Source organism: Suricata suricatta, chromosome 14, assembly GCF_006229205.1.
Source record: "Suricata suricatta isolate VVHF042 chromosome 14, meerkat_22Aug2017_6uvM2_HiC, whole genome shotgun sequence".
Classification (NCBI taxonomy): domain Eukaryota; kingdom Metazoa; phylum Chordata; class Mammalia; order Carnivora; family Herpestidae; genus Suricata; species Suricata suricatta.
In genome coordinates, this window is record NC_043713.1 from 17981801 (window position 1) to 18007846 (window position 26046).

Genomic DNA, 26046 nt, shown 5'->3' on the forward strand with positions numbered 1-26046 from the left:
AGTGGATGGAGAAAGCCCACCAACAGCTTACCAGGTCTATCTGGTATTAGGCACTTCCATAAGTCAAAGAAAACCTGTTTCAGATTCTGTGTCTCCTTCTCTCTCTCTCTCCCTCCCCCACCTCATGCTCTGTCTCTCTCTGTTTCAAAATTAAATAATCTATAAAAAAATTTTTAAAAAAAGAAAAAAGAAAAATGATCTGAATTAATCACTCAAAAGGAAAAATTCTTTTACAAAAGAGGTGTAATTATTATAGGTCAAATTATTATAACTAAAAAGAATTAAGAACCAGAAAGAAAAAAATAGACATGCTCAAAAAGCAGATAAAAATGAATGTTCTGTTTCTAAACAAGCTGATGAATATTTTTTAAATGATATTCAACGCTGAACAACAACATATGAACATTAAAAAAAAACAGAAATGAAATGGCTGAACTCAAAAAGAATTAGAAACAAAACATCATGTCAGCAACGAACCCTCAACTGAAAGAAACTGAAAGTGAATAAACACAAGCAGTAAGACCCTGAGACCCTGAGAGAAGCAGGAGATGAAAAGGAGGACAATGTTAAGGATAAAAAAGAAATGGACTTCCTTCCTTTCGTGGGTGACAAGCTTCCGGGTGGCACACTTACAGAGACCTGGGACGCGCAGGAGTCCTTAACACAGAGGCAGAACTGAGCGAATAAATACATCTGGCCCCTGCCTCAGGATTGTTGGACTTTACAATGGACTGAAAGCAACACGCATTCAGGAGAAACTGCACCTGGAAGCCTGAATGTGGGACTCACCCCAGGCCAGTGACAGGCAGTGGCCTCTCCCTTGACGCCAGGCAGGGGCAGCAACCTGGCTCGCAGGCAGAACAGCGCGCCTGGGGGTCAACATCCGACACACTGAGAACCATCTGTGCCCACACTGTTGTGTTTTTCACTTTCAGTGCAGTACTCAATACATCACAGGAGACACTTAACACCATCAGAAATCAGCTTTGTGTGAGATGACTTTGCCCAGCTGCAGGCTCACGGAAGTGTCCCAAGCACAGTGAAGGCGGATGAGCCAAGCTATGGTCTCTGGTAGGTTAGGCATATTGAAAGCATTTTTTACTTAAGAGATTTTCCATTTACAATGGGCTTATTGGGATGTGGAGGAAGACAGAGACACTGAAAATTGTAGGGGGTTTCTGAAGCTGGAGAAGACAGTTATAGGACTTCAGGAGTTACAGTATTCAGTACAACAAACACTCTGGTGTTTATAACAGTGTTAATGATGGTATTCAACATATTTGGGAAAATAGAGGAACACAGACGTGTGTGTGTGTGAACATACACACATTATCTGGCTCTACTGAGAGGGCCTGCGTGCAATGTCACCCCAGGAGCGTGCGGCATCCACACTTGGTTTCTAATTACTGTCCCCATGAAAGGGAATCACGCATCACACAGGTACTCACTCAAGTTTCTTCTCCTACAGTCATAGACGTTTACTCCTTTGTTTTCCTAAGATTAGACAGCTCCCTCAGGGTCCTTAACTTTATTAAAGACTAGACAAAGATTATTATCCTAATAACTACTTAAAACAAACAAAAACTGGGGAGCCTGGGTGGCTCAGTTGGTTAAGCAGCCGACTTCAGCTGAGGTCATGATCTCACAGTTTGTGCATTCAAGCCCCGCGTCAGGCTCTGTGCTGACAGCTCAGAGCCTGGAGCCTGCTTTGGATTCTGTATGTGTGTGTGTGTGTCTCTCTCTCTCTGCCCCTCCCCAGCTCACACTGTGTCTCTCTCAAAATTAAATAAACACTAAAAACATTTTAAAAAACTAAACTTCTGGGAGGGGGGAAAAGAGGTGGTGGTGATGGTGGAGGGCACTTAAGGGAAAGAGCACTGGGTGTGATATGGAAAACAATTTGACAATAAAATATTATGGAAAAATAAATAAATAAATAAAAAATAAAAAACTAAACTTCTTTATACTTATAAATATATAATAAATATACAATCAAAATATTCGTATTTTCTATTAAAATATTCATTAAAGTTTTGGAGCAGAATGTTAAGCAAGTTTAATTGATTCTTCAAAGGTCAGACATATCATAAGAATTTTCCTAAGGCCATAAATGATTCACCAGACAAGGCCTGGTATCCTGTATATACCGTCATGTGGCTTGTCGCTGTCTGTACCTTACGGTGCCCTTTTCACAATGAATCATAAAGTCAATTCAATCAGTGTAAATTTTTTCACAGTGAATTTTGTAAGCAAAAGACACAGAGCATGTTCTCAGTAGGTTATATCTGACTTCTAAATTCTATTCTCTCACCAAGTTACACAGAATACAAAGCTACTGACCTTTGCAAATATAGCCTGTTTGCGGGTGTTTCTTTTTTCCTGGCTTCTGACTAATTAGACAACAGAGAGAGAAATGTAACACAGAAGATAAATCATCCTGGTCATTTTTCAATTTCTTTAACCTCGTGATTTTTCAAAATAAATAGGGTGACTCTGATTGGTACACAATGCCTAAGATATAAAGGTGCCACACAGAAAATTATACACACTAGGCCTAAGAAAATGAATTTCATGGCAGTAAAGGCTTTCTAGCTTCACTAGTAAAATCCCACTGACCCAAGGCATCCTCCAAGATCACCCCACCAAGGACCAGTGTCTATGGCAAATGCTTAATGAGGAAGGTCATCAAAGAGATCACCTGACTGGTGCCTGGGTGGCTCAATCAGTTGAGCATCCAACTCTTGATTTCAGCTCAGGTCATGCATGATCTCAAAGGATTCTCTCTCTCAATCTGACTGTCCCCTGCTTGCTCACATATGTGTGTTCTCTCTCTCAAAAATAATAAAACTTTTTAAAAAAGATCACCTGATATGCTCAGATCATCTCCTTAATATTTTAATTTATGCATTCATCATATATCACCACGTGCTATCTACAATTTACTAGCTATTTATAGTTTGCAAATCTACTAACTCCTACTCTATACATGACTTACGCTGGGTGTTAGGGACGTTAAAATAAAGATGGCTCTCCTTCAAGGTATGCAAACCACTTCCTTCCTTTTAACAAATACTACAGCCTACCTTTCTCCTCTTCCACTAGCTCCTCTTCCAATGGTCTCCACTGGTTATATTCACCTCCCTCTCTTTCATCATTACCAACTAAAAGGAAACCACATGTAGCCAGGGTGAATTGTCCAGTTACCTCTATTATCAACATCATGTCCTCTGATGTGGCTCCGCCTCCTCTGCCAACAAAAGCATTCAGTGAGCTCCTAACAAAGGAACCCTCAGCCCTTACCCCTGCAGCCACTTGAAGCTACTGCTTCTTATTTCCTCTATAAGCAAGTATCTTCCATACTCTCCACCTCTACCTTAAGACTATTCAATATCATGTTGCTGCCCACTGAGGTAAGTCCTTATTCCACAAGATGATTCCAATCTGTACCTCCAAACTAACTTCACGCTAAATTTCCTGTGTGTTTTCTATGCTTCACCTATTTCATAAAAGCTCTGAAAATAAAAATATGAGAAACTCAGCTCCAGTCCTCAAGAAGCTCAAAATCTAATTAGACGGACATAAAGAAAAAAAACCCCACCCCTTACAAAGTAAAGTGTTTTAAGGAAAGGTCTGAACCGGAAGGTTTGAGCAGAAAGAGAACTTAAGAACTAATTCTGCCACAGGGGGGCAGACAGGGGAAGTCTGGGGAAGGATTTGCTATCCTCAGAGGAGAGGGATTAAAGAAGCAAGCTGAGAGGAAAAGAAACAAGGGGTATAGGATGCAGGATCTCTACCAGTTCTCAATCTATTTTTCTCCAGAGCGGTGGTTTTAAACCAGAGGCAATCTTGCCCCACCTGGGGCATTTGGCCATAACTGAAAACATTTTTGATTATCACACTGGGCATGGGAGGATGCTACAGGCATGTGATGGGTAGAGGAAAACTGATTCTCAACATCCTACAATAAACAGGACAGCCCACCACAATACAGAATTATCCAGGGACACCTAGGTACCTCCGTGGGTGAAGCGTCTGACTCTCGATTTTGGTTCAGGTCATGATCTCACAGTCTGTGAGGTCGAGCCCTGCATCAGGCCCTGTGCAGACAGCATGGAGCCTGCTTTGGATTCTCTGTCTCCTTTTCCCGCTCCCCCTCCCCACTTGTGTGTTCTCTCTCTCTCCCTCTCTCTCTCTCTCCTAAAAATAAACAATAAAAAAAAAGGAGTTATTCAGCCCAAAATGTCAGTAGTGCTGAGGCTGAGCAACCCTGCTCTAGAGCCAGAAGGAAAAGAAACCGGCATCCTCACAGGATGCGTGGGAATGAGTTATGCCTGGACAAGCTTGCTCCAAAACCGAAGGGGAGAATGTGGAACTGAACAGGGGGCAAAGGTGATTAATAGAGCGTCCACATCTAAGGCCACACGAACAGGAACAGATCTGACTGTCAAGCCGAGACGATCAACGAGGAGGGAAGGGCGAAGACCAGCGCCAAGAGGCTGAGGCGAGGCTGTCGGCACTTCCGGCTACACATCTTCCAGTTCAATACGCGCTTACTGCACAGCTGCTACCAGATGTCACGACGGAAACAGCGATAAGTAAGTCACAATCCCTGCCTGCAAGAAGGCTGAATTTCAGTGGGGAGAATCAGAGAAGCTTCTAAGTTACTACAATGCAAGGGAAACTAAGATACATGTCATAAGAGAAACACAGAGAGGTTTGAACACACACATCTTGCAAAATTTCAAGGCAGTCCTAAAGAATAATTTCACTTAACAACCTCTTGATCTTCCAGTGAAAGAAAAGAATCAGAGGAAAGTGAATTCCCCATCTCTGTCTGCGAGGCTCCACATGTCTGGCATAATTAACAAAATTAGCAATATACAGTACATGTAACTCCAAACAGCCCAACTGCCAACATTAGTCTGACAAGAAAGAGGTAGGACTCTTTCTACAGAGCATTCCCATCGAGGTTTTACTTTCCTTTGAGAGACCCATGAATAAAACGAGTTCTCGTATCCCAGAGTCAACCCTGCACCAGCGAGACGCTCTGAGTTATGTTTTGTTTTTTTAAACTTTGGGTGGGTTTTATTTCTCCTGAGATTAGAAAGCCATCCAGAGGGCGGCTCTTCAAATAGTCCCCTCAGAAGGAGCCTCAACTTCAACATGAGAAAATAGTTATAGAAATCCCTAATGGTCCCGCCAACATACATTTTTCATAAAGTGATTACCCTCCTGCAGCCTCGGCTTCCTAAGCCTTTCCCCCCTTCTGTAATTGTTTTCCTTGTAGGCCGGGCAACAATTACCACTGCTACAAGACTGAGGAGGTTCACAAGCAATATATTTTACAATACATAAGTGTAGTGTCTCTGATATCTGCTGCTTTTATCACTAATTGCACTATAAAATGCGCTATTAAAACAGGGACAAACAAGATTGTAAAAATCACATAATGGACCATGACCACTTACAAAAGCCATTCATAAATGTTAACTGTACCACTTATTTTCCTTTAATTTTTTCAGTCGCATAATTATTTTTCCAAATTTTTACTTCTAGGGGATACCGACAAGAAAAAGACTATATTTGAAAATTATATAATATACATACTCACCCTTGCATACACTATTTTATAAATTGGCACAGAATTTTAAATTATGTAGAACATTAGACAGTGTGCTATGAACTCTGAATTCCTAGGGACATCTATGTGATCTCTTGAAAGAAATTATAGGCATGGCAAAATGCATTTAGGCTGTGATTCCTATTCAAACTTCACAGCACAGGACAGAGAGCGTAAAAGCAAGCTCAGAAGGATTTCACAATTGTGATCTATGAAACATATAATACAACAAAGCCAATAAAGCATTTATTTCTGGGGAAAAACAGAAAGATCAAATATTACGGCCAATTACTAGAGGAAACGGGTCACTGGAACCACCTATACTGATTCATATGTCATCAGCACTGAGCGCTAATTCACAGGCAAATTTTCAAGTTCCTAGATGAGCCTTTCAACCTGTTCATTATTTATCTATATGTCTACCCATAAAAAAAAAAAAAAAAACCAGCAATCCTGAATGAGAGAGAATGAAAACAGCAGCATCTGTGCTACCCACTAACAATTCTAATGAATAACTTAGATGCACCTGGAATTTTAAGCTGTGGCTCGGAGGGGATGCCGGTGCCCTTGGCACCAGGGACCAGCGAGTTCTAACAGCACCACAGAACACAAATACCACAAACCAAATAGTGGCTGGCCTCTACAAAACTAGAGACAAGTACCCAGTTAGTGAATTGGGATTATTGTTCTTCTTTTATGTAGGATAATCTCCTGTTAACTGAAGAAGTAGCTGATGCCGTAATGCGAGTATCAGCAGGGAAGGTGCGATCGAGTTTGGGTCTGGCTGACCACGGGCACGTGTACGACTCGGCCACACCTCTCCCTAGGTATCCTCTCAAATCCTTATAATGGCCCAACCTCACTAAAATCAGAGCCTCTTTTAAAACAAAGGAGCAGCCACAATTAGAAACATCTTAACCGGACCTAAATCATGAGTTTCTTCCCTTCCTAGAGATATCAGTCAGTGCTCAATCTTTCAACAGGAAGACTGTCAGAAAACCAAAACCAGACGACACGAAAAAGGTCCGCTCTAATTTCAGACATGAAAGTCATTTTCAACTATTTTAAATGGTAAGAATAACTTAGTTTTTCAAAATGCCAAATACGTGAAATACGCTAAAACGCTGGGTAGGCCTAAATCAAAATGAGAAGCCTCTCTCTCATCAATGTCTTCTCGCAAAAGTTATCCCCAAAGACCTGCCAGAACTGTGTTACTAAGTGAAGTTGAGTAGGGGGACCGCACACGGGGGCCACTCACAAAACTTACTTTGTCAGATGCCTCGGACGCCAAGAGGTTAGTCGCAAGGGTCTGCAGCTTGTGATGGGCCATGTTCTTAAGAGCAGCGAGACTACGCCGGGTCATAGCCTGTTTTAGGTTGATGGCTGGGTGGCTAAGTGAGTCGGCGGCAGCAGGAATGGTCTCATCACAGGCATTCAGGATCTCTACGGCCGTTATCCCCATCACACAGCGATCCAACGCGCCTGGAAGACGTGTACGTTCACAATCAGTGCACAGCACTATAAACGCTTCGAATAGCTTTGTAAGGAAAGAAAATGCACAGACATTTTTCTGTGAGAATAATTTTATCGGTGCTTCCCAGAAACATTTTCTTGTACTTTCCTCCTCGCATGATCTTCCACACAGCACTACCCTAACCATTCCTTCTCCTGTAATGCCTTGACCACAACTTCCCAATATAGTCAAGTTCAGAGCCAAGAAGTAACCTAGCACCTCTCCCCAGGCTTTTTCCACAGTCTTCCTACTTTCAAGATGAACTTGATACTCCACGCCATTTCTCTACTACAAATATCCATTTCTATGACTTCAGCTTTCCCAAGGTTGTCTAATTTAAAATCTTTTTAATGTTTTTATTTGAGAGAGAGAGAGAGAGACACACACACACAGCATGAGCAGGGGAGGGTCAGAGAGAGAAGTAGTCAACAGGATCTGAAGACAGGCTCCAGGCTCTGAGCTAGCTGTCAGCACAGAGCCCGACGCAGGGCTCAAACCCACAAACTGTGAGATCATGACCTAAGCCGAAGTCAGGACACTTAACCAACTGAGCCACCCAGGCGCCCCTATTAATTTTAAACAAAAGAACTAAAATTTGCTATTCTTCTCATTTTTTTTTACTTTAATATTTCCTGGAACTTCTCTTTAGGAAATATCCACAAAACAGGGAAAAAATTACGACTTCCCATTTTGTCTGCAAATACCTTGACTCTTATTGCTCACACCCAATCAAATGTTTCTCTGTGTGGCTGTGAAAATAACTACTACCCCAACTTGTAACCACTCCTCCATCTGGCCATTCTTCCCACTCATCTCCCCGTGTGCACTTTGTGTCCAGTTAGAGCACAACTGCATCCTATCAAGCAGACAGCTTTTCTGTGCCGTTCCGTACAGTGTACAGCATCACACCAGGCAGACAAGGGGGTCATTGCTTGGATTTGTATATGATCTTCTGGAGATTATAATAAGGACAGTGAAATGATGATGAAGTTTATTTTGATTCACTGCGCATTCCTCTGGAGTCTTCTAAAAGAGACAAATCAATTTTGAAAAATAACCATAGCGACCACCAGAAACTTAAATGTCAGCAAAATACAAGATTTCTACTATGTTTTGGAGCTGGTACCCAAGCATCCAAGCACAGATTCTATTCCCAATGTTGAGTATTTATATGCATGCCATTTAAGTTTGCCCCTCCTTCCCTAAAGGGCTTAACTTCTGACTCACTGTCCCCTTTCCAAGAGCAGTCCTGGAATTAATTCTTGGTATTCTAGTATTAACAAAAATCAGTATTTTACTAACCAATTCACTGAGCCTTTACCAATATATTTTGAAAGGCAAAGCATAAGAAAGAATTGTCACCAGAAACTTTTTTGCGTTTTTATGAAACGGAGAGTGTATATATTCTAACAAGACTTCAACGTTCAAAAATGCTTAAAATTACCAGCACATATGATTCTTCCGCACAGCCTCATCTCTTGGCTCTGTGAGTTCCTCTACCCCAATAAATTTTGTCCTACACTCAACCACGGCCAATGGTCATATTATAATCTCATTACCAATAAATAAGTCCCAACATGATCCCAATTTCAAAAGTGCTGCTCTCGGATAGTAACTCCCATTTTTTACTTCAATCCTCTGATCCAATGATTCCTTGTTCAGCACTGACTCCAACAATTCATTAACCGGTCACGGCTGCACTGTCTCTCACTTCTCTCTATCCCATAAAGTAAGATTCTATCGCCCTTCCTCATAACCACAGCTCTGTATCATCTTGCCTCCTTGTACTAACCAAGCAAACTCCAACATTGGCCGAATCCCACTTTGCACCTCCTCTGCACCTGCACAATGATGATGGACATGAACGGAGAATGTGCTGAAAGAGTCACTTGACATTCACAACCACTGATCTCAAGGGGCTCTCAGTAGTGACCACATTTCTACAGATCTCTCATGTTCCTGATTAATTATTTCATACCTTTTCTCTCCTCCCATCTCCAATACTCCATTTCCTGTCCTCAGCTGGGCAAAACGTTTTGTTTTTTATTTTATTTATAAAGAAGCAATTAGAAAAGAAGTTCTCCCAGCTCCCACCACCAGATATCTCCACTCACGCTGCTCTATAATCACACATGAACCTCCAGTCTCCTACCTAACACACTTGTAGCTCAAACTCCAACCCTCTCTTGTCTGCCCATGGACATCATTTTAGCAATACTCCCTTTTCCCTTCAACTATTTTCCCTACCTACTAGATCATTCCTACCAGCATATAAATACTCAATTACTTCATCTGTTTAAACACACACACACACCAATATCCTTCTCCATCTGGTATCCAATTTTTCATAACCATCCTCTAAAGAGCTGTCTATATTTGCTACCTCCAAATTTTTCTTCTCCCATTTTCCTTTGAACTTACTCAAATCAGATTTCACCCCAACCATGCACAGAACCTATTCTCGTTGTTGCTAAATCAAATATTCAGTTCTCAGTTTTCATTTGTTTTTAATTTTTTAAATTTTTAACATTTATTTATTTTGAGAGAGAGAGAGACAGAGAGACAGAGCATGAGCAGGGGAGGGGCAGAGAGAGAGGGACCCACAGAATCTGAAGCAGGCTCCAGGCCCTGAGCTGTCAGCACAGAGCAGGGCTCATACCTTTGAGCGAGATAATGACCTGAGCCGAAGTCAGATGCTCAACCGACTGAGCCACCCAGGTGCCCTTCTTAGTCCTCATTTGACTATCATTTACTATCAGTGGAACTTGTTTTTTCTCTCTACTCCTTGAAACACAATTTTTCACTTGGTTTCTAGGCAACCACACTCTTCATTTTCTTCTTTCTCCTGACAAGCCCATTTTAGTCTCCCTTCCTGGTTTCTTCCACATCACAGAAATATATCTAAGCCCTGGAGGGCTCCAATCATCATACCTGAATCCTCTCGGTGATACATCCAGTGTCATGACTGAATATCCTCTGTATGCTAAGAATTCCAAATTTACATCACTCACTCTGATATCCACAACTTGAAGTCCTGACATATTTATAAAATTTACTAATCAACATCTCTACTTGAATGTCTAATATTCAACTTAATATAAAAATAACTCTTGCTCTTTCCAAAATCTACTCTTCCCATTATCTTTTCAATGTCTTGAAATGAATTCCATCCTTTGAGTTGCTCATGATCAAAACCTTGGAGTAATCTGTAACTCCACCTGTTATGTTAAGCCCCTCATCCAACTATCAGCAAATCCTGTTAGCTTCGCCTTCAACATAAATCCAGAATTCAACCACTTCTCACCAACTCCAAGGCTATCACTGTGCTGTGATAGTCCATCATCTTTTATTGCCTATGGGCAATAACATACAAGCTAATCTCCCTGCTTCCACACTTGAACCACCTTGAGACTATTCTTGAAAAAAGGCAAGAAAATTTAATAGTGAGGAAAGAATTCATATCAATTAAAACCAACCCAGAACTGACACAGATTTTTAAAATAGCAAACACAGTACAAGTTTTTGTAATTGTATTCCAGGTGTTCAAGAAGTCTGAATAGAGAGACATGGCAGATAACAAAAGAGCAAATTACATTTGTAGAGATAAAAACTAAACTGAGAAGAAAACTACACTAGATGGGAATAATGGCAGATTAGACGTTGTAGAAAAAAAGACTAACAAACCTGAAGACCTAGAATAGAAACTAGATAAAATAAAACACAGAGAAAAAATAACTTTAAAACTGGAAAGACAATGTGTGAGCTGTGGGCAATTTCAAGTAGCCTAGTAAACATATAGAGGGAAGACTCGAAATATGTTTGAATAAATAATGGCTGAAAAGTTTTCAAATCCGTTGAAAACCACACAACCACCAAGTCAAGAAGTATGACAAACCCTCAGCACAAGAAATATGAAGAAAACTATAACCCATCTGCTCAAAATCAATAATAAAGAGAAAAAATTTAAAGCAGTTGGAAAAAAACTGAAACAGCACTTATCGAGAAACAAAGTTAAGGGTGACAGCAGATTTCCCACTGGAAATAACGCCAGCAAAAAGGGAGTGGACTATTAAAAGGAAAAGCAAAACAAAAACAAAAACAAAAGAGCTGTCAACCTAGAATTCTACAACCAAAAAAAAAAAAATCTTAAAAATAAAGATGAAACAAAGAGTTTTTCAGACACACAGAGACTAAAAGAATTCATCATCCAAATTCTAACTATAAGAAGTAGTAAATATTAGGAAAAAAGGACATGATTCCAGATAGAAATCTGAAGCTACACAAAGCAACAAAGTGCAACAGAATGGTAATTACATGGGTAAATATGCAAGACTTTGTTTTTATTATTCAAATATCCTGAGAAAGAGACCATTTAAACAAATAAGCAAATAGAAACACTCCAAATGAGTGAAAGCCATGAGTGACAATATATATGGTATAAAAGATGAAGAGTGGTAGACAGTGACCCAGTTATACTTGAGCAGAAACAGTCTTTTTTTTTTTTAATGTTTATTTACTTATTTTGAGAGAAAGGGCAAGCAGGAAAGGAGCAGACAGAGAGGGAGAGAGAAAGAATCCCAAGCAGGCTCCATGCTGCCAGCCCAGAGCCCAATGCAGGACTTGAACTCACAAACCAAACTGTGAGATCATGACGTGACCCAAAGCCTGAGTCACTCAGGAGGCCCTAGAACTTTTTTTTAATATAAAGCAACTGGTCTGTGTAAAATAAAGGAGATAAAGACAAAGGCAGGAGCGTGCCACACTGTGAAGGACCTTGATTTAAAGGCTCCAGGAAATGAATTATATGGGTTTTTTTGCATTAAGACAGTGCATGATCCAAGTGTTGTTGTTGTTTTATTTCCTAAGATTAATTGGCCAGCAGAGTACAGGATGGATTAGAAAGTAGAAAAAGAAGACAAGGAAACCAATAAAGCTAGCGTATGTGTGAAAAAATATAGCCCGAAGTTAGAATAATACAATGGAAACAAAAAAGGGACCTGAGGGGTACCTAACGGGAAGGACTTAGTAATTAGGAACAATTGCACAGAGGGCTTGTGGGGTCAGGGTGGAAGGTAGCAAAAACAGTCACATTTCCACTATAACAAACTCTTCCTTCAAAATTCCAGAGTACATCATCCAAAGGAAAAGAAGAAACTCTGATTATACTTAGTTTTTACCAAGGTTTTAGAAAGGTACCATTGTTTTCTTAGCCATTTCATCCTTTGGGTCTCTACCTGTCCAACTGTATCTTTGGTAATAGAAGGAAAAACATAAACGCAAGAGATATAGAAAAGTTGATGGTGCTATGCCATATGTTGTGAAATGTAAAATCAAATCTCTACTGTATTAAGTACTATAGGCAAAGAGTCAAAATGTGAAAAAAACACTTGCTACTAAATCTTTCTATTAAAAACAAAAGACTGGGCTGACATACCACCTCCCGATTCTCTTTGGTAACTTTAGTAACAAGACAAAACTATCAATTTAAATAAATAAAAATATTTATTATAAAAAATATTTATAAAGATTATAGACTAAACTATATAAATTCATTATAAATCCATTAGAGATACCACCAACAGGCAAATGTTTTGCAGAGGAAGTTTAAGTAACAGAAATATACATTACCAATGAATTTAAGAAAATTTATGCCGTCTTATAATAAAATTGACAATTTCACGTAAATAAATTAAGTAATTTTAAAAAGCTGTCTTAATAACACATAAACTAAGGCTTTACTTGTGTGAAAAATATGATTCTTAGACACCTGTGCTTTATATATGTTTTTCAACAGACACAAATATACATCAGTTCATAATTCTTTGCTATCTTTTATTAGATAACTAATTTTTTTAAATGACTTTAATGCATATTTCATAAAGTAAATGCAAAAAACAGGAATATTTCAGAAAACTCACAGGGATGGAAAATAAGTAAAAAGAAAAACGATAACAGAACAAAGTAAACTGACAGGACTCCTATGCTAATTTTTTAAAAAATTTTTATAACATTTATTTATTTCTGAAAGAGAGAGACAGATCATGAGCATGGGAGGGGCAGAGAGAGAGGGACACACAGAATCTGAAGCAGGCTCCAGGCTGTCCGCACAAAGCCCAATGTGGGGCTCGAACACACCAACTGTGAGATCATGACCTGAGCCAAAGTCGGACGCTCAACTGACTGAGCCACCCAGGCGCCCCTCCTACACTAATTTCTAACATTTGGCAAGCACTGCTGGCATTTGCATCTGAACAAGAACACCTAATAATTGTTCCTAAAGGAAGAGGTATATAATGTGAGAATCACTTTGGTTACATAACCAAGATGATCAAGTAGTCATTGGTAATGGACACAGAAGAAGATACTGTAAAATCAGTCATTACTTACAGCGTGCTGCTGTTTCCCAGACAGGATTCTGACCTTGTCAAGGGCCTGTGGGGACGACACGACACTCCCCGGAACACCCGGGGTGGGTAACGACAGAGTTGGACCTGACGCACACAAACAGCTCCGTGCAGAAGCAGCCGCCATCTAGGTCAGTGGGCCACCTTTCCTAAGTTCCTAAGTAGAAGTCAAAGCTCCATCTGCCCAAATCTTGTTGCCAGCCATTTGACTAATTTTCTCCCTCTCCAGAGATGTGGAAGTATAATGGTTTCCCAGCCCTTGACATCACAATGAACCGTTACCGCATATGATAAAGATGGCACAGGGAAAGAACAAAGATTCTGGCCCTCTGTCTTTCTAATGGAAGTTTAATTTACTAGCTTCAACTTCATTTCATTAGGGAGAAAAATACTAGAAATAAAAAGTACCCATTTGAAGGGAAAACAACTCAAAGCGAATGCCACATAAAAGTACAGAGACACTTTTTAGGGTTTTAAGACAGGAAACCACAGTAAAATTCAAAACAACACAAAATTGCACACTACGCCTGAGGAGTTCAGTGTAATATATTTTGTTGGTAAAAATATATCCCCAAAATACTAAGAAGAGGGATAAACTAGCTCTTCACAGTTTAAGTACGTCTCATACATCAAACCTTGGTCGAATCGGATTTATTTGGCTTCATTTTTTATTTATTTAATAAATAAATAAATTTAATAAATAAATAATGTCAATACCTTCAGGACATGCCATACTGACTCCCTGGGGACCTTTATATCACTAGCTAGAGCCTGAGCAGCAAGGAGGAAAAAGGAATGTGTGCCTCCCATTATGATTAAATCCAAAATAAATTCTGCCTCTTTATCTTTTAAGAATGCCACATTGACTGATTGCTTCCCTAAATCCTCTCGAAGGTAAGTTAATTGTGAAGTTTCCACATTATATATTGTGTTTCATCTAAAGTGGGCTAAATTATACTAAACTGGTCGTAAGAATAACGCCTTCCAGGATACCTACAGTTAAGGCAGGGGTCACTTGTCATCGCCTTCTGGGGAAATTACAGGAAAAGTAACTTGCTTTTCAGTGACATTTCATTGGTAAAGAGTATGAAATTAAATAATTTAAAGAGTTTCATACTCTTTACAAATGTATTTAAAGTATCTGAAGTATTCAAGGATCAAATATTTAAGTGTCTGAAAAATTCAGAAAATTCTCTTCTTTTATTTTAATTTTTAAAAATCCTACACAAGTTAACCATACTCTTGCATTTGCGCTGTATCAATTGAATTGAATATTTATAGTATTTTAAAAGCATTTTCTGAACGTCACTGCTACAAGAATATTCATTCTCAAAGTAAATATTTCTGAATGGAGGGAAGATCACACTCCCAAGGTCAACAAAGTAACAAGGAATGCAACATGTTTGTTAAATAACATCAATAGCACACAAATGTCAATTACATGCACACACAAATGTCAATTACACAAACATACATATATACGCATTTACATTATGTCTACTAGAAACTAGGTAAATATATCTCATTTTATTCTCCCAGCAATACTATAAAATAGGAACTAGTATGATCTTCATTTTACTGAGAAGTTGAATGACAAAAGTCCAATAAATTGCAGATCACATTGCTAGCAATTGGTCAATCCTAAATTCAAACCAAGCAGTCTGACTCCAGAGCCTAATACAAACTCTGCGTATTTAGCTTGTGGGGTAGACAAACCCAGCACACATGAAACAGTGCCGCTCAGCAGATTCCATATAACAAAAAGGAATACAGAGGATACAATGTCACATACATAGTATGCCAGCAATTCTGTCTCCAAAAATGCACAGAAACAAGACCAGAAAGAAATATGCCAACATTTTGGGGGGAGGAGCAGAGAGGGAGGGAGACACAGAATCCGAAGCAGGCTCCAGGCTCTGAGCTGTCAGCACGGAGCCTGATGCAGGGCAGACCGTGAGATCATGACCAGAGCAGACATCAGTTGCTAAACTGACTGAGCCATCCTGGTGCCCGACAATGTGTCAATGTTAATATATTTACCTCTAAGCAATGCGACCCGAGTTCATCTCTCTTCTTTTCTAATACATTTGAGCTTTTAAATTTTGACAGAAAGTATGACACTCTTTCACAATCAGAGAAAAAGAGAAAGCTAAATGCAAAAGCGAAGCATTTTGCACTCTTCAAGAATGTTCCCTCTTGGCAAGATTGCCTCGGGACTTCCTGTTAAAGCAAGGGCTTCAAATAAAAGATCGCTGGAGACCCTGACTGTCTGATACAGAAAGACACAGCAGAACCCCCACGCACCACAGCTCCAGTGCCAAAGTGTATATAGTCTGATTTGGAAAAGGGCTATTTAAAACAAAGAAAGATGAAGGACGCAAAACCAATTTGTCAAAGCATTAATATTTACACAACTGGGTATATAAAGAAAGGCTTTAACTACTGATAGCTCATGACTTGAGTAGCAAAAGTAGAATAAAATGTATTTTCAAGGCCTACAGCAATAAACACTTAGTTACACACTTAAAAATTTCCCAAGGAAAACCGTAAGATTCTGTGTATCAACATGATAGATAATTGTGCGTACTTTTAAGCTACACATTCCTTGTTCTATATTATGCCTCACAGATAAAATGTCTGAAACTTGAAATCTTAAGCGAAAGATCTTTAAACTTTCAATTTCCTCTGGTAATTAAGAGTTTCATACTGCTTTTCTGCTGTTTCAGTAAAAGAGAATTTTATCTTTTTCCACTCTTTCTGAACTCGATGCAAAAACGGTTCCTTAACCTTGGTCACGATTTACCTCATGAATTACACGGAAATCACTTATTTACCTGTCTGTACGTCTGTGCTAATCTGTATACTGTCTTCAGTTACATTCTTTTAAAGATCGGTGAACCCCTCCACAAGTATTTGGCACAGTACAACAAAAAAGGGGGCATTTAAATACTTCTTTGGCGACAATCATGAGAACACTTAGAAAAAGCAGTGATGAGCAGAAAAAGGAGTAACTTTTTTTTTTTTTTTTAACATTTCAGGCCTTTCCCCCTCATACAGAAGATTCTCTAATTTCCAGGAAATCAAGGCACCCATTTGATTTTCTAGTCTATCTCTTAACATCTGTTCTTACCAGTGTCCATTTGCCAGACGTACACAGAGCCGTCTGAGCATCCCACTACCAGGTAATCGTCAGAGGGCCTCCACTTGATGACCTGGACAGGGAAGAGGTGACGGGATGCCAGCATGATGCATTTCTTCTCCCGCAGACTTAGGAGTCCGACGGAGTGGTCACTGGCCACGGAGCAGATACAGTGCTGCACTCTTGCCTAAAAAGAAGAATATACCTTCATTATGTTTAAACTAAATTCAGAACAAAATCTTCTTGTCCTCAATAACCTAAACCAAAAGTAATTATCCATTCACCACTGCTGAAAACCCACCACAATATCAGGGTGCGTTGAAAAATTGTGTTCCTTCACATTATACATAAAATGCCTAGATCAATCGTGACAACACTTTTTAAAAAACGCTAAATTAGTCCTAGATTAAAGATGGGAAGAGACGCTTTGGAAAATCTGCTGTTCAAATGGGAAGATGACCTTACTAAAAAATGATTGCTGTAAGGGCGCGGGGAACGCTGGAAGAAAAAAATTGATCCGTTATTATGCGTTCGCTTTCCACACTGTGAACTTTCCTTTGTTAGCTGCTGGAGCAGGCTTTCTGCAGCGCTTCTTTCTGTGTGTGACTCTGTCATTTCAGACCCATGTTCTTCCCTGCTCCTTTGCTCGAAAACAATACCCTCCTGGTCCGTCCGCCACAATCATGCCTTTCGAGAGCCACAGATATTTTGTATTATCAGTCCTGCCTCTGCAGCTTCTGTCTGTAATGTCAGCAGGTGCAACACCCCGACCAACACACAATGGCCAATTAAACATCCTGCTGTATGTTTTCTGCTCATCTCTCGTTTTTTACCCTTCAATTCCTTTTAGGACAACAGTCAAACAAAGACGGTAAAGACTTTCCCCAGCAACACTGAACTGAATCCACAACCCAGACAATTTAAAATTAAGGTATTTAAAATTTTAAGACAATTTGTGAGCCATATAAAACTTAACCTTTCAGTGATTTATTGGAGTATGCTTTCAGTTCACATGGAGGGGAAACCACATGAAAACAGCCACACATCATTGTCTATATTGTGGCTGATGCTGAGGATGAGGCCCACTGGACCACATGTCGACCATACCATCGACGGGACCCAAAGGAGAAACTTGTCAAACCTCATTGGGCTGGGCCTCGCCTAAGCAAACAGACAGTTTGAAATAAAGAACAATACTGCGCTGATTGGTGTATCTCACTAAATGGGAAATGTTGACACTGGGTGGCCAAATGTATGCAGGAAACATATAGTTATGGTGGTTGGTTTTATCCACAGAACTTCTAAGAACCTTCAACATGCTGCTGTAACTAGAATTATCTCCACAAGGGGATTGACCACGGCAATCTTCTCAGTTTAGGAGGAACACACTTTGGGGAAAGTGCTGTAACTGGTTCCTTTTGTGTTTTGGCAACTAAGAAACTCAGGCCTGAATTTTCCACCTGCTACGGGGGGTTGGGGGGCGCACATACTTCTGTATGTCGACTCAGACGCCTCTACTTTCTACGCTCAGTTTCTCATCATCATTTACCTTTGTTTTTATCTTACTGAATAATGTTTATTTTTGTAAACAACTTAAAATCAATTTTTGAGTGAAGAAGAGCATTAATAAAACAAAGATTGTAAGACTCAACTACTTTGTTTTTAAATTCAGGTACGTTAATCTTTTACTCATTAGCTTTACTTGTACTTTTTGTTGTACAGCAATTTAGCCACTATACTCAGCACAGTAGGTGTTTACTAATTTAAAAGTTAAAAATTGAAGTTCAGAGAGTGTTATAAATCTTTTTTAAATTTTTTAATGTTTTTAATTTATTTTTGAGAGACAGAGAGACAGTGCGAGCAGGGGACGGTCAGAGAGAGAGAAAGAGAGAGAGACAGAATTTGAAGCAGGCTCCAGGCTCTGAGCTAGCTGTCAGCACAGAGCCCAACACGGGGCTCGAACCCATGAACCGTGAGATCATGACCTGAGCTGAAGCTGGACGCTTAACTGACTGAGCCACCCAGGTGCCCCATAAATCTTTATTAAACATCATATAGAATTTTCCTAAACAAGCATTTGTTAAGCTTATTTTGTGTTTCCTGATAAGCATTCAATGGAAACATAAAATGTGATTTCTTCCTTAAAAAGACATTAAGGACTGAAGGGTAGTTGACTACGGCACATATAAATTAGCTTTCTAATTAAGCAATGAATCAAAATAAAGTAGCAAACTACAAAAAAATCCTTTAAATATGGCAATGTTAGACTAAAACTGGGTAAAAATACAAACTGCCGTGCCTTTATTTTCAGTTATTTCAGGTTGCATAAGATATTTAGGAGTTCCACCAGACATACATTGCTAACCAAACATAATAGTTTAATACAATGGATGCTTTGCACTTCTACAGATTACCATTAGCAACGACTTTGTTTTTATCATTCAACTCATATCCATCATTCAACTCACAAAAAGGGATGGTTGCTACATTAATGGTTAATTACTACTACTATTTTGCAACATCAATCTGCCAAAAAGTGGTCATGTTATTTTTCTCATCATAGAAAATAAATGTCTGCAGTGATCTTATCTTCTGTGTATGATTCACTAAATAGAATGCCTCCTATACAGTTCTTTTCATCTGTCTGCATCCTTTAATCGGGCACTGATCTGCCACACTGCTCATAACACCTGTCACTACTTGTGACTCTGCTACTTTGACTCACAAGCTCCTCACCTTTAAAATGAGTTATTGCTGAGGCGCCTATGAGGCTCAGTCGGTTAAGCATCCAACTTCAGCTCAGGTCATGATCTCATGGTGCGTGGGTTCGAGCCCCACATCAGTCTCTGTGCTGACAGCTCAGAGCCCAGAGCCTGCTCTGGATTCTGTCTCCCTCTCTCTCTGCCCCTCCTCTGCTCATGCTCTGTCTCTCTCAGTCTCTCAAAAATAAACATTAAAAAATATATAAATAAATAAAATGAGCTATTGCTTAACTATTGCCTTCTACCTCACCAGCCTCCTTGCTGGACCCCAAGTCCACAGTCATCTCACTGGTGTTCACACGCACTCCTGTCGTCCCATTTCAAAGAGTGAGGAAAATGAGGCATGCACTGGGGGTGAAGTCTGTTCAAAAACAGATGAATCTTCACCAGTATTCTTCACTGTGTTTGGTGTTCCTCAAGTTATGATCTATTCTTGGTAGATCTCAATATCTGAAGGGGAAACAGAGGTACTGACAACCACTGACCTACACCTTCTCTCTGCCAAATGTCTCCTACCATAGTTTATAACTCAGCATAGATAAGACTGAAGACATTCAGCAAATAGAAAAGGCCTCCCCGTTCCTATGAGGAACCTGACCTCCGGCACCCACTCCCCACGAGAAGTTTCACGTTAGAACTTTCACCCTCTCCAAAATTCAAGAAAACACAGTCCATCCTCAAGAAAAGACTTAAAAGTTCTGCATTATGTTATCACTCTTGTTAGTAAAAATAAAGGACAAAGCAAATACCATGTAAGAGGAAATGATTTGCGTTTAAAAAGTAGACTATGTAATTTTCTGAAGGGAAAGTATAACCATAATTCAAAAAATTCTAGCTTTCCATTTTCATATGATGCACTCTCTTCTAAGACATATACTTACATAAATATGCTTTAAGGAATAGTTTTGTTCCTCTTTCATACAGTGCACTAAATGATGAAATTAGGCAAATGACATACCCCACCCACAAAAAAACCATGTTTGATCCCAACAACAACAAAAAAATGATATCCATCCCTGTAAACGAAAATAAGCCTGTGAAGAGTTAACTCTAGCTTTACTGTAATAAGCAACAGTCTAGAAATAGCCAAAATAATCAAGACTGAAAACAAAACAAAACAAAAAAATCAATATTGCTAAGCCCAAGAAAGCATAGTTATTAGAGGTACTTAACTCACAAGAAAAGATGGTTCTCTGCTTTTTAAATATGGATTAAAATAAATCTAATTTTTCTTCTTTCGAAAAAATGCTAGTCCAACTCGTGTGAAGAAAACTGGCCTAGAGTGGAAATGGCCCAATACAGTAAAACCTCATTAATTTTGATTCCACTAATTAATTGTGAGTTGATGGTTACCTTCACAGGCTGTGTGAAAACAAATTAATGGTATAAACAAAGCAAATGTCTAACCTATTTAAATGTAAAAGGAAAAAAGACCATTCTCAAGCACCACTTTGGTATTAATTTTAATTCAAACAATGAACAGAGTAATGATAAATAATTCTGAGCTATCTGTTAAATGAAAGCACTTAAAAGATTTGCTAAAACGCAATTAACTTGGTTCTTCTTATCTGTCCTCAAAATTATTAAGGATGCACTTCTTAAAGAATATTTAATATTTAATAACTCCTATCTCTGGTGTAGACCCAGCTTCCCCACAAATGAATTGAATTAGCAAAATTCCTTTATTATTAAATTCCAGAGATCTTGGTTACAAAGCCCCTACTTCAGCTACAATGACTGATTCCATAATGTAATTAATTCTATTCTATTTCACTTTGTTCCATTTCAACCTGGAAAAGTCACCCGAACGTGACTTAACATCAAGGACATTATAAGGGGATGGTAGAAGACATTTAAATTATGTAATTAAATTAATACAACTAAAAATGTGAACCTCATGCTTTTATGTTCCTTTTTTGATCACACACCCACTCAAAAAAAAACTTTGTAATGTATTCCCATTGTTATGTATATTTACAAACTAATACACATACTTCTGTACCAATAAACCATGTACATTGTAAAATATGTGCCAAAAATGTTTTAAAAGAATGACTCAAAGTTTGAACAAATTGGAGATGAAAGGAATCACCTTCTTAAATGTCTTGCTCATGGTAATTATGTTAGCATTAGCCAAAACCTCAAAGCACAATACATACCTTCACAAAGAGTTCCCTGTTAATGACTGTGGATGTAAATACATATTTCATATAATTATAATTTTGGGGAGCTGGCCTCCTGCCAGATTGACCAAATGATCACTGCCTTAAACCGTAATGTAGCCGATGAAAAGATACTTAAGCTTCACTGGGAACACGTTCCACCATTCTCTCTGCCCATCCTGTGGTGGCTCTGTGGCGGCCAGGTGAGGACCCAGACAACAAGCACATGGGGTGACAGCGATGCTGTCGCCTCCTCCCTCACAGTGGCGGCTCTGCTCCTCCCCCAGGTGAGATGTGCCCACTCGGGGTGTGAAACACGTGAGACAGTGTCCCTCCAACTGCTAATTGTTCATAAGCTCAGCTTCTTAGGGTTAAAAAAAGGGGGGGCATAAACAAGAGCTCTATTTTATTCCCTTACCCCAATTAACTGCACAGTTTACACTTAGCAACCACTCCCGTCAAGTGACTTAAAGAGTGTTTGGCTCACCAATACCATCTCAAATGTTTCACTGTTTCGAACACGGGATTTGTACGGCATGGGCTAAGCGTCCTATCCACTAGGCAAGGACTTGATAGGTGAAAATTATTCAAAGTCACGTTCCAAACACTATTAATTCTGCCCTAAAAGCAATATGCACCAATGACATCAAAAGCTAATTAAAAGCAAAGGCTAACCACAATAAACAACAGGATATTTAATAAAAACCATATTTTTATTTGATGAAAAAATTAAGATAACTTGGGCAAGGAGAGGGAGGGGGGTACCAGATCAAAACATACATGTTCTAGAGCCCATTTTTCCTTCTAAATAATTCTGACCCTCAACCAGAGTCTCATTGAGTTTGCCAGTAAATAATCCTCACAGTACATGAGTGCTGAGCAGCAGAATGCCACAACCACAGAATCGGACAGAGTCAGAATATACCACCTAGGTTATCCAGCCTGACCTTATGCATTTTACGAGACTTCATTTTAAACCATTCCCAGAAACCTCTTATGCAACCTGCTCCTAATCATCTGCCATGAATTACAGAAATTAGAGACAGCTAGTTTATCCCTTCCACCAGCTCTCTGGGGAGGTGATTCTGTTTTCCAATAGCTCCCAATATAAATCACACACATACATTTTTCCTACTTTTGCTAATTTGTTTTCTAAATTAAATTCTCCTTTTTCTTCATACCATTTCAGGGGCAATCTCTTCACTGCCCCCAAACAATTTTTCTCCTTGAATATTCTCTAAATATATGATCACTAACTATTGTCTCTGCTTTAAAATATGCCCATCATTAGACGAGCTATAAACGACCAGCTTCTTTCAGTCATAAATCAATCTCGCCATTCTCTTAATCATTATTTCTTGTACTTCCCAGAACTCTTTCTATGCAACATAAATGTGCAGTTAAGATGCATCATTTATCACTTTTAAATATTCCACCTGAAGGCAGAAAAGTGCCCAGGAATGTTAATTTCATTTCCACATGTTCATGAAACTTGCTTAAAGAATTTTTTTTCAGAAATCCATAGCTCAGCCTTTTTTTTTTAGAAAAAAAAAGCTAGAGAGCTATTTCTTTGATAGTTGTTTCAGAAAATAAGACCATGTAATCCAACCAAAACACTGACTATCTGATTGGTTATATTCTATATGAAAATAAGACTTAAAGAAACAAGTTTTAATGTCTTCATTCATTCACTACAGACAAAGATAATAAAGAAACAGTGAGCTAATTAAAATTCCATCTTCATGTTTCCGTATTAGTTAAAAGCAAAAAAAAAATGAAGAATTTAATGTAAGACTAAAAAGATATTGCCTATCGGAGAAAAAATTAATAAATGACACTGAGAAAACTTGTTAGTTAAGAACAGATGATTTTTATCCTCTCCTCGCCCCGCAAACATAAATAAATTTCCAATAAAGTATCTGATGTTTGCTCTTGATCCAGCCATTGTTATTTAATCAAATTTCATCAAATTTCTGGGTGGGGAAAGATTCCAAGCTACCAAAATATGAAAGAAGATACATAGAAAAAGGAAAGATTGCATCAGAACAGGAGAAAATTTCAATAAAAGAAAGCACATAAGCCTAAAATTTCAACTAAGTTAAGCGCTCATACAAGCATGAAAATCCTCAAGACCAACAAATAAGCAAAGGATGAAACATGACTCAAAAAATAATCACAAAAATCTTCATAGAAAAATTTCAAAACCTCTAGTAATTAAAGAAATGCAAACTCAAACACCTACCAATTTAGCCAAAGCTTTTAGAGATTGTGATAGCAAACAACCAACTTTACTGGGTTCTAACCTGTGCTGGGTACTATCCTAAACATGCGGCTCACTTCCAAATGCTATAATTCATTACAGTCTCACAACAACCCTCTGAGGTTGGTATGTCATTATTTCCACTTTACAGATGTAGAAACTAAGGCATGAAAGTAAATACAAACGTCCTGTGCTGGCAAGTGACAGGAAAAGGCACGGAGGGTAGAAAACAAGTTGCTACCACACCTTCAGTAGCCTTAGAAACGTTAATACTCATTACACAAAACATGAGGTTCTGATCTTCAAAAACTTCATAGATCTATCCAAGCGAATAATCATACACTTTTTAAAAAATTTAAAAAATACTCAGAATCGTATTGTATAACAGAAGAGTTCAAATTAGGAAGAAACTACATATCCAAAGTCGGAGAGCTGCTGGGTAAAAAAGGTATGCTCACATAATGCAATGTTATACAAGCCCTAAAAATTACTTTCATGAACAACTACAACTTGGAAAAGAGTTTGTTAGGATGTTAAATGAAGATGCAATGTGCTCAGATAACCAAACCTACAACAGAATCACAAGTATACAGTAAGTGGACTTTAAAAGTCCACAGGAAGAGATATCAAAATGTTAATTATGGTTCTATTATAGTTAGAGGAATAACAGGTGCCCTTTGACCTTCTTGGCTATCTCTTTTTTCAAACAACTTAACAGTGTGTATATGTTAAACTTATAAAATTGCAGTTAAAAGCAAATAATATGTTATAGGTAAGAGAAAGTAAAAGTGGGGGGGTGGTTAGAACCCAAAAACTCCAAAGGTGCATAATCAAAGATGAAAAGTAAAAGGTAAATTACAAGAGAACTGAGCAATCCACAGTTCTCTAAAGGAAAATTAGAAACATAGGAATTCAAAAGAATGCCTGTGTTTTGTTCTACAAAATGAATGATATTCAATAAATTAGCAATTTAAAATTAAGTATGCATCAAAATTATATATTTACATAAATCAATAGTGAAAATATAGTAAAAAAATGGAGAAATACAATATTTTTAAATATACAATGACATTTACTAGAAGGCAGGATGCATGGTGGACAAGCTCAGGCCATCAAGTCAGGCTACGTAGGACCAAACTCCAGGTCAGACACTGGCTAACTACGTGACTTGGGGAAGTAATTTAACCTCTCTGAACTTCATTTCTCTGTATAATGTGACTAACAGTAATAACCACACCTCACTGAATTACTGTGTGAGTTAAATGAAATGTACACAAAGAAATTAGCACAGTGACTAACATTTCATCCATACAAAAGATAATAGTTAATACTATTTTTGCCATTATTATTATCCCATTTTACACCATCAAGTCCATCTTTTAAAATGGAGTTGTATTTATTTTCTAGAGTTGACAATGGGTAGGCATCCAGCAGGAAATATGAAGATGTTTATAATTCTTCAACATACTAGTTTCCCTCGTCAATATTTTTTCCTCATATTAATATCTCTGCTTTCATTTAATTTGAACAGTTCCACCTGCATAATCATCACTATCATTCAATCTCCTTAAAATTAAGTTTTTAGCATGTTTAACAATAGGAGTCAATAAAAGTATTCAATTCAACAACTCAATGACTGCCTTTCACTGTTCTTGAGTGCTTCCTCACACTGTTTTTCCGTTGAAGTTACTTTATAACTTTTTGCTTTGTGTCTTTAAAACACTAAAATGCTTTCTTTAATTTCACTCGCTGAAATTGAAGTCTTAGAGACTGAGACGGTCAAATCCGCAGACTGAAAGTAATCAAAGTTTTCTTAAGGAACCCCGAAGTGCTACCCTTTCCCCTTCTGCACCCCAGTCAGCTGTGTCCACTTACTGCCCCAAACCACACCCAAGCCTTGGGGCACACACGTTCAAGAACTAAAGTCTTTGGTCACAAATGGTCCTCTTTCTCAGAGTGCACTGAATTATGACTCCAAGTGACGATTGGTCCTGCCCTTCTGTTTTTTGATGCCCCACTCAGAAAGGTGACTTTAAGGTACCATCTATCCAGTAACCTTGAATCTGCCCACTTGGCCACAACCTATTTATTCTGATGATCCCTGTATCCTTTCAAGAAATAAACATCAAATTTGCATACCTTACATAACTATGAAACATCTTTTTTCCCTTCTCATGGAAATAAAT

General features: G+C 38.6%; 1 protein-coding gene across 1 annotated transcript in view; it reads right to left on the reverse strand.

The window, feature by feature from the left end:
* The window catches only part of WDR7 (WD repeat domain 7), a 345923-nt gene that overhangs the window by 260531 nt on the left and 59346 nt on the right, over window positions 1-26046 (reverse strand). The window contains exons 13-14 of the mRNA XM_029921300.1: window positions 16668-16863; window positions 6888-7102 (exon numbers count right to left, since the gene is read on the reverse strand). Of these exons, the coding sequence (XP_029777160.1) occupies window positions 6888-7102; window positions 16668-16863 (411 nt within the window). The remainder of the gene's footprint in view (window positions 1-6887; window positions 7103-16667; window positions 16864-26046) is intronic.